General features: G+C 42.8%; 1 protein-coding gene across 1 annotated transcript in view; it reads right to left on the minus strand.

Moving 5' to 3' along the window:
* The window catches only part of enpp2l (ectonucleotide pyrophosphatase/phosphodiesterase 2-like), a 34,195-nt gene extending 29,527 nt beyond the window's left edge, over positions 1 to 4,668 (minus strand). The window contains exons 1-2 of the mRNA XM_067424840.1: positions 4,524 to 4,668; positions 128 to 224 (exon numbers count right to left, since the gene is read on the minus strand). Of these exons, the coding sequence (XP_067280941.1) occupies positions 128 to 224; positions 4,524 to 4,541 (115 nt within the window). The 5' untranslated portion in view covers positions 4,542 to 4,668. The remainder of the gene's footprint in view (positions 1 to 127; positions 225 to 4,523) is intronic.
* Between the last annotated feature and the right edge of the window lie 5,805 nt (positions 4,669 to 10,473).

Raw genomic sequence — 10,473 nt, forward strand, 5'->3', positions numbered from 1 at the left:
ACACACACACACACACACACACACACACACACACACACACACACAGCAGTTCGTCAGACTGAAGCGACACACACACACACACACACACACATCTGAGTGATGCTGAACATACAAACGAAGGCCTGACCTCTGATTGGTGGAGGGGTGTCCTCTACTTCTCCTGAAGACTGACCAGCCTGGAACACGTACGCCTCGCACACGGCCAGCACCAACACACACACCACCTGACACACACACACACACACACACACACACACACAAAATGTTATATTAGAAATACAGTCACAGTTAATGAAGGACAGCTGAATGAAGCGCTTATTCTGGAATATTTTTTCCATAGGGATTTAATCGAAGCGCGTAATAATCCACAAACAAACCAACAGCGACAAGGTTTAATGAGATTCATCCGAATATAGTTACACTGTACAATCTTTTTCACCCATTTGAACAGTTTCAGTTTTCCATCAGTAATGAACTTCATGATTTAACAGAATTTTTCCCAAAAAGTATTTTCCCACAGAGATTGATTGACTGTTCATTCTATATTATAAATGATTACATATGAAACACATATTTTACTACTACTGCAATTACATTTATGGCATGACTCTTCCAAACATTTCTGGTTTATTGGATACGTTTTTTTCTATTATATATATATATACACTCACCTAAAGGATTATTAGGAACACCTGTTCAGTTTCTCATTAATGCGATTATCTAATCAGCCAATCACATGGCAGTTCTTCAGTGCATTTAGGGGTGTGGTCCTGGTCAAGACAATCTCCTGAACTCCAGACTGAATGTCAGAATGGGAAAGAAAGGTGATTTAAGCCGTTTTGAGCGTGGCATGGTTGTTGGTGCCAGACGGGCCGGTCTGAGTATTTCACAATCTGCTCAGTTACTGGGATTTACACACACAACCATTTCTAGGGTTTACAGAGAATGGTGTGAAAAGGGAAGAGCATCCAGTCTGCAGCAGTCCTGTGGGAGAAAATGCCTTGTTGATGCTCGAGGTCAGAGGAGAATGGGCCGACTGATTCAAGCTGATAGAAGAGCAACTTTGACTGAAATAACCACTCGTTACAACCGAGGTATGCAGCAAAGCATTTGTGAAGCCACAACACACACAACCTTGAGGCGGATGGGCTACACCAGCAGAAGACCCCACCGGGGACCACTCATCTCCACTACAAATAGGAAAAAGAGGCGACAATTTGCACGAGCTCTCCAAAATTGGACAGTTGAAGACTGGAGAAATGTTGCCTGGTCTGATGAGTCTCGATTTCTGTTGAGACATTCAGATGGTAGAGTCAGAATTTGGCGTAAACAGAATGAGAACATGGATCCATCATGCCTTGTTCCCACTGTGCAGGCTGGTGGTGGTGGTGTAATGGTGTGGGGGATGTTTTCTTGGCACACTTTAGGCCCCTTAGTGCCAATTGGGCATCGTTTAAATGCCACGGCCTACCTGAGCATTGTTTCTGACCATGTCCATCCCTTTATGACCACCATGTCCCCATCCTCTGATGGCTACATGGTGCACAAAGCGTCGCTCCATAAAGACATGGATGAGGAGTTTGGTGTGGAGGAACTGGACTGGCCTGCACAGAGTCCTGAGCTCAACCCGATAGAACAGCTTTGGGATGAATTAGAGCGGAGACTGAGAGCCAGGCCTTCTCGTCCAACATCAGTGCCTGACCTCACAAATGAGCTTCTAGAAGAATGGGCAAAAATCCCCATAAACACACTCCTAAACCTTGAGGAAAGCCTTCCCAGAAGAGCTGGAGCTGTTAGAGAGGGTGGGCCGACTCCAGATTAAACCCTACGGGTTAACAATGTGTGTGTAGAGGCGGCACAACACTTTGGAAATATTGTACAGTGTATTTATATTTATATATATATATACATACATATAATTGTTGTAGCTGACTTTAGAGCTTGCTTTGTTTTTAACTCCTCCTGATGCCCTTATAAAGGTTTATGTAGTTGACAAATAAGCAGCAAAACATTTCTAAAAATGCATATTACTGAAGGCTGATGTTTGAGAATATTAGGGGTCACTAACTTTGTCAATTCTTTCACAGTTTTTTGAAGATTTTTACTGAAATAAAAAGTAAATGTAAATCTAAAATCCTATGGTGTGACAGAAACTATTAAGAATAAAGCGGTGTCGAAACAAAGGACAACGGAAGTTAAATATTTGAACAATTCTGAGACAAAATCTTCCCATGTGCACACGTCATGAGCTCCAGTAACATGACCTTCAATCGGGTCCTTCAACTAATTAAACTCAAACTGGAACTGCTGATTTAATATCAGGATATCCCAACGGAGGACAAGGTTTCCACTGACAAAAAGTTCCTAGACTTTTACAAATCTATGGATGAAAAAAAAAGATCTTCATTTGATTTGCTTGTCATTTGATTGTATTAATGCTTGAGGACAATTTTGAGATTTAGCTAAAAAAATATCATTAATTCTAAAGACAAAGCTTATTAAATGTTTACCCATTTACTGCATTTTACATGATGACACTACTATTTATATTCATTTATATATATATATATCTTCATATCTTGTGTGACATTGACAATGCCATGTCACGCCAACAACCCGTTTACTGGCCCTGGACGAGGACAGCTGGTTTACTGGCAGAGATCCTGGTAAATGTGACGGCGTGGGTGAAGTGTGTGTACTGGGTGAAGTGTGTGTACAGGGTGAAGTGTGTGTACAGGGTGAAGTGTGTGTACTGGGTGAAGTGTGTGTACAGGGTGAAGTGTGTGTACTGGGTGAAGTGTGTGTACAGGGTGAAGTGTGTGTACTGGGTGAAATGTGGGTACAGTGTGACGTGTGTGTCGGGACGGGACGGGACAAGAGCGCTGCTTCCTCATCTGATCATCACTGACACTACAACCACCTGACTGTGAGATGACATCATCAAACACTCCAAACACTTACTGAGTGTTCTGGAACGTTAATAGAACATTCGTTCAAAGTTATCTGCTCTTTAATAATGATCTCAAAACATTCTCATAACGTTTGAAGAATGATACAATGTAACGTTCTCTTAACGTTTGAAGAATGATACAATGTAACGTTCCCTTAACGTTTGAAGAATGATACAATGTAACGTTCCCTTAACGTTTGAAGAATGATACAATGTAACGTTCTCTTAACGTTTGAAGAATGACACAATGTAACGTTCCCTTAACGTTTGAAGAATGATACAATGTAACGTTCTCTTAACGTTTGAAGAATGATACAATGTAACGTTCTCTTAACGTTTGAAGAATGATACAATGTAACGTTCCCTTAACGTTTGAAGAATGATACAATGTAACGTTCTCATAACGTTTGAAGAATGATACAATGTAACGTTCCCTTAACGTTTGAAGAATGATACAATGTAACGTTCACTTAACGTTTGAAGAATGATACAATGTAACGTTCCCTTAACGTTTGAAGAATGATACAATGTAACGTTCCCTTAACGTTTGAAGAATGATACAATGTAACGTTCCCTTAACGTTTGAAGAATGATACAATGTAACGTTCCCTTAACGTTCGAAGAATGATACAATGTAACGTTCTCATAACGTTTGAAGAATGATACAATGTAACGTTCTCATAACGTTTGAAGAATGATACAATGTAACGTTCTCTTAACGTTTGAAGAATGACACAATGTAACGTTCTCTTAACGTTTGAAGAATGATACAATGTAACGTTCTCTTAACGTTTGAAGAATGATACAATGTAACGTTCTCATAACGTTTGAAGAATGATACAATGTAACGTTCTCATAACGTTTGAAGAATGATACAATGTAACGTTCTCTTAACGTTTGAAGAATGACACAATGTAACGTTCTCTTAACGTTTGAAGAATGATACAATGTAACGTTCCCTTAACGTTTGAAGAATGACACAATGTAACGTTCCCTTAACGTTTGAAGAATGACACAATGTAACGTTCTCTTAACGTTTGAAGAATGATACAATGTAACGTTCTCTTAACGTTTGAAGAATGATACAATGTTAATATTTTTCACAATGTTTCAAAACATTCGAACATTCAGAAATCACATTTTGGGAACGTTAACTGTACACAATCGTGTTTAATCTTAATAATAACAATAACAATACAAAGCTTTATATTATCTAATGGAATTTCACATATTATATTCACATAACCTGAATGAACTCCTACTGAAGAATCTGATAGACAAAGACATTAATAAGGGCAGTGTTCTAATTCATTTATATTAAAACAGGCGTTTGCATGATTTATATTGTGCTGTTCTGGAGATGTGAACACACTGGACAGTTCAATAGTTTGTATTTACACACCAGCTTGCGAAATCTGACCTGCAAACCGACCCACATAGAACAAACCCAAGATTTATTCCAAAATTCATCTAATAAAAACTGCGACACTTCTGCGTTGTGTCGCGTCTCGGCTCGACTCGCGTCGACGCGCGTTATTACCGCAGTGAGAAAGTGTTATCATCGCAATCTTACCAGTTTTCCCACGCTCATGATTCAAAGTTACTCCTGCTGAGTGATCAAGGCGCTCCGCTGCTGCTGCGCGTGCCCGTGCGTCTCTGCTCGTGCCCCGCGCGCGACCGCCGGCGTTCACTGCGCATGCGCGGGAGGCTAATCTATTACTTTATATATCTAGTTATAAGATTTGGTCGTTTGGAGGCGGGTTAATCGGTGAGTGGCTCCTCAGAGCTGCTCTGACATGCCGGCGGTTCCCAGAAAAACTCATCAGGAGAGAGGAAGGAAGGAGCTCCAACATGCAGAGGTTTTCTGGGAAAACTGCTCATCCATCTTGCAAGGCAATAAAGATGAGACAGGTGTGTGTTTTACCTGTCCTCAGGCGTGTTCCCGCACACACTGATGATGACTGACAGGTTGTTTTGAAGCCGACAGGCCAAATTGTGTCCCAAATGATGCACTATACTCTACTGTATGTGCTGAACCGTGTAGTGTTTTCACTTTACGGTTATTTTTTATTTAACGTCTGCAACAGTTGAGTGTGTGAAGTGTCCAAGATTGCATTAACCTGAACCTTTGCTTTGTTTCCAGTTTCCACATCCATCCATTGTTTGAAATTTTAGTATGAACTCACCACTGTGCACTTACACTGATCAGGCATAACATTATGACCGGTGAAGTGAATAGCACTGGTGATCTCTTCATCTCCTGTTAGTGGGTGGGATATATTAGGCAGCAAGTGAGTATCTATCAAAAGTGCTCCAAGGAAGGACCAGTGGAGAACCGGCCACAGGGTCATGGGCGGCCAAGGCTCATTGATGACCGTGGGGAGCGAAGGCTGGCCCGTGGGGTCCGATCAAACAGACGAGCTACTGGAGCTCAAACTGCTCCAGAAGTTAATGCTGGTTCTGATAGAAAGCTGTCAGAATACACAGAGCAGCTCAGTTTGAGGCGGATGGACCAGTCAGGGTGACCTCTGACCCCTGACCCCGCCGAAAGCACCAACAGTGGCACGTGACTGTGGCATAGCCGCTGACCAGTCAGGCCGTTCTTACAGCCAGTGCTCTCGACTCTGAGTTTGGGTGCGTTCGGCTGGATTAAGCGGATCTGCTGCTGTTTGAAGAGCTGAAGGCTGGATGAACGTTGACCAGAGGAAGGCAAATATTTACTCCAGTAAAAGTGCAAACGCAACAGATTTCCCACATGTCAGAACCTGTGAGGATCCATAGTGTTCCTGTCAGTGTGAGTCAGTCTCTCTCTCTCTCTCTCTCTCTCTCTCTCTCTCTCTCTCTCTCTCTCTCTCTCTCTCTCTCTCTCTCTCTCTCTCTCTCTCTCTCTCTCTATCTCTCTATCTCTCTCACACACACTCTCACACACACTCACACACACAAACTCTCTCTCTCTCTTTCTCTCTCTCTCTCTCACACACACACACACACACACACACACACACACACACACTCTCGCTCGCTCTCTCTCTCTCTCTCTCTCTCTCTCTCTCTCTCTCTCTCTCTCTCAATCTTTCTCACTCTCTCACTCTCTCTCTCTCTCTCTCTCTCTCTCTCTCTCTCTCTCTCAATCTTTCTCACTCTCTCACTCTCTCTCTCACACACACTCACACACACACACACACACACACACACACACACACACACACACACACACACACACACACACACACACACACACACTCTCTCTCTCATCTGATCTGATCTATGATATCTGTGGTCAGTATCTGGTCTGGATGTATCTGAGGACTTGTTTCTGACCTCGTGACCCAATTATCTGACCTCTGAACTTCAGATGTTGACTCCCACACTGATGTCAGACTGTCCTTAGTATTGAGTTACATCACATCTGGCCATACACTAGTAAATCGGCCCCTAACCAAACCATCACCTCATGTGTGAAGATGATTAACCACGGCATCTCCAGTCAGAGGTGTGGAAACTACATCACACTGTGAATAACTCAATGCTTGTGAAGATAAAGTGTTTTGCCTGTTATTTATTTTATTCATCTGTTAACCAGGTCAAATATTCATACGTCACTCTGATCTTTTTCTCAGGTCCTGCCTCGGGAAAAATGACTCTGCAAAAGCCCACAATGTGAAGTTAATAAAATACAACTTTATTAACTTTATTATTTATTGTATTTATATTTATTATCCAAAGTGATTTGCATTGCATTGGAGGTCTGTGTGTGTGTGTGTGTGTGTGTGTGTGTGTGTGTGTGTGTGTGTGGTCAGGTCATGCTTTCCCTGGGAATCAAACCTTAATGCATGGTGATTATCGTCATCTAAAACTATATAAAAAACGTTTCGGTTACGTATGTAATCCCCGTTCCCTGAAGGAAAGGAGATGTACGTCGGAACTAACCGACGAATTGGGATCTATTTTCAGAGACCAATCTACTTCGAGTGTATAAAGACGAGTCAATAAACATTGGCATGCGGTCCCCGCTCTGCCCGCAGCGTGGGTATAAATATGGAAGCGGAAGTACCGCATATCACTTTTTCAGCTGAGGAGCCGAGACTAGTGACTCGGCCTTCAGCTGAAGCACAGCACCTGGCGACGGGACGTACGTCTCCATTCCCTCCTTCAGGGAACGAGGGTTACATACGTAACCGAGACTTTTCAGAACTGGCCGACGAATTGGGATCCCTACCGACACGCCAGGGATGCTGGCCCTTCCAGCGCCCTTCCTGAGCTCAACGGACCACTCCTATGTTGGAAAGGCAGTCAGGGCTCCCAGCAGGGAAGGTCAGTCACTGCTGTTCCTGCAAGACCCACTCAGAGTGACTATTGGATAACGCTGGGGAAGCGAGCCTGTCTCAGGGAGATGGCACACTGCGGGTCCACGTGCTTCAGTGGAAGGACAGGTGGTCAATACACAGAAGGACTAACCTACCGGGTATTTCTACCTATGGCAGTCTCTGGGGTGGATCCAACCTGGTCCCAGGGGGGAAAGAACACACCCAGAGATGACAGAGCGGGCTCTGTCCAGGGAATGACACGGGGCTAGCCTAATAGGGTAGCTGATAACATGGAGAATATACATATGCGGTAGCCGTTAGGGGGCCTCAACATATGGAACCCCGCCTACACACACATTCCACAAGCATACGGGTGCAGGCCTAGCGTCAGATGGCCGCAACGTCTGACACCGCAGGCAGTTAGCCATTTCCGGGGAACACAACTTGAGACAATAGACACAGAGGGCGGGAGTGGCGTTGCAAGCCGACATAAGAATAGGTACTTAGCACTAGTGGCCACTGGGAGCGAGGATGCGGGAAGATAACGACTCTACACGGAGGCTATAAAATCTAGCGAACGTGTTGGGTGTCGCCCAGCCCGCAGCTCTACATATATCTGTCAGTGAGGCGCCTTGAGCCAGCACCCAGGAAGAAGCCACACTCCTTGTTGAGTGTTTTCGTACCCGAACGGGTAAGGCACGTCTTGGGACTGGTTAGCCAAGACTATAGCACCCACAATCCAGTGGGCTAACCTCTGCTTGGAGACAGCCTTTCCCTTCTGCTGGCCTCCGTAACAGACGAAGAGTTGCTATGAGGTCCAAAAGCTTTGAGTCTGGTCAACGTAAGCGCGGAGAGCACGGACGGGACATAAAGCTAGGGCTGGGTCTGCCTCCTCCGAAGGCAGCGCTTGCAGGTTCACCACCTGGTCCTGTAAGGGAGTGGTAGGAACCTTGTGCACGTATCCAGGCCGGGGTCTCAGGATAACATGAGAGTTGGCCGGCCCGAATTCTAGGGAGTATTCGTCGACCGAAAGTGCAGGCAGGTTCCCTACCCATTTGATTGAGGCCAATAGAGTCAAGAGGACTGTCTTCATGGAGAGGATTTTTAACTCAACAGACTGCAAAGGCTCAAATGGAGGACCTTGATGTGCACTGAGCACCAGGGCTAAGTCCCAAGAGGGTATCGAGGTAGAATGAGGAGGATTTAATCTACTGCGTTGTGATACGTCACTATTGCTGCAATGTACACTTTGAGGGTGGAGGGAGACAGCCTTCGCTCCAGCCCATCCTGCAGGAAGGAAAGTACAACGTTAATCGAACACCTTTGGGGTCTTCCCGGCGGGAAGAGCACCACTTGACAAACACTTCCACTTCAAAGCGTAGAGGCGCTTCATAGAGGGGGCTCTAGCTGAAGAGAAGGTGTCTAACTTTGCTTGTGGGAGGCCACCTAGAACCTCTGCGTCCCGTCCAGGGACCAGACATGGAGTTTCCAGAGGTCAGGGAGTAGTACCACTGGCAATGGGTCGTGTGCAGAGAGGCGAAGAGGTCTACCTGCGCGGCTCCGAAGTGGTCCCATATCAGCTGGATGCTCCGGGATGGAGTCGCCATTCGCCCGGAGGTGTACACTGACGAGAGAGCTCGTTGGCTGTCTGGTTCAGCGCACCTGACTGAAGTGACCTCACAAACTTCTGACTCCACAGGAGGAGATGGCAGGTGAGCCGGAGTATGCAACGGGAGTGTAGACCACTCTGTCGGTTGATGTACGCAACGGCCGCAGTGCACGTACGTCGAACGTGACCGACTGAAAGGGAACTATTTTGTCACTTGAAACAAAAACAAAAAATAAAATAAATGCAGCATTCTCATTTTCGTTTAGTTTAACCTGAAGTACTAAAACAACTAAAACTAAAGCTAATAAATACAATTATTAATTGACATATTTAAAGAATAATAGAAAATGACAAAAACACAATACTTAACTTAAATTACTAAAACTTAATATGTTTAATTCCATCTTGAAGTACTAAAATATTTTATTAAGAAAACTAATAAATACAATTAATTAAAAACTATGCTGACATTTAAAAAACTAATAAAAATGGCATAAACAACACATTTACTAAAACTTACTAAAATTATAGTACAAACTGAAATTATAAAAATAATTTCTAATTCAAACTTGATGTACTAAAATAACTAAAATTAATAAATGCAAATATTAAAAACTATACTGACATATTTAAAAAAAAAAAATGGTAAAAATGCACACTTTAACCCAAGATTATAGTAAATACAAAAAATGAATAAAATCTTTATTGGCATTTAAAAAAACAACGAGCAACAGTTATAAACCATCAGCTAGAATTTAATTGTGTAATAAACTTTATATCCTCAGTAAATCTATAGTGACATTTAAAAAAAATAATAAAAAAGACAAAAAAGACAATAAATAGTAGTAAAAATGAAAATATAACAAAATGTAATCTAGTTCAAACTTGAAGTACTAAAATAACTAAAACTAATAAATAAAATAAAACTTATTAAAAAAGTTAGTTGCTGCATTTCTCATTTTTGATTTAATTCTAAAACAACTAAAAACTAACAAATACAATTAAAATTTAAAAAAAGAAATACTAAAAACAATGTCTAAACCTTTATTTTAATTGTGCCCTCCGTAGTTCACTTCATATGATGTGTTTGGGTTTATGCAGTGAATATAGGTATTCATATTCTTCTTCTTCACCCTAGGGTAGTAAACAGCTACTGGTGTGATTAGGACTTTAACTGTTAGTTTATTGATTATTGATTATGGATGTCCGTGTGTAAATGAAGGTTCAGGCGATGTAAACGCCCATACTGTAGACAGATCTACAGGACGCAGCTCATCAGACGTGTGTTCTTCAGCACATACTGTGATAGCACAGGGTCAGCATATATTATGAGATATGTAAATATGAGTGGGTTCATGTGTGTGTGTGTGTGTGATGATGCTGACGTCCGTATCTCAGATCCGCCAGCAGAGGGCAGTGATGATCTGACCTGCACCGCTGAGGACTCTGGGAAATAAACTGGGCTGAATAGAAGTGTGTGATTGTCTCAACCGTCACCGGTTTAATTATCCAATAGTCTGACCTCAAACACACACACGCGCTGATGAGAGTTTATGGGCCTCAGAGGTTTCGTCTGAATTTGATTTGATATTTTCAAGCTCTTATTG

The sequence above is a fragment of the Pseudorasbora parva genome, chromosome 19, assembly GCF_024679245.1.
Source record: "Pseudorasbora parva isolate DD20220531a chromosome 19, ASM2467924v1, whole genome shotgun sequence".
Classification (NCBI taxonomy): domain Eukaryota; kingdom Metazoa; phylum Chordata; class Actinopteri; order Cypriniformes; family Gobionidae; genus Pseudorasbora; species Pseudorasbora parva.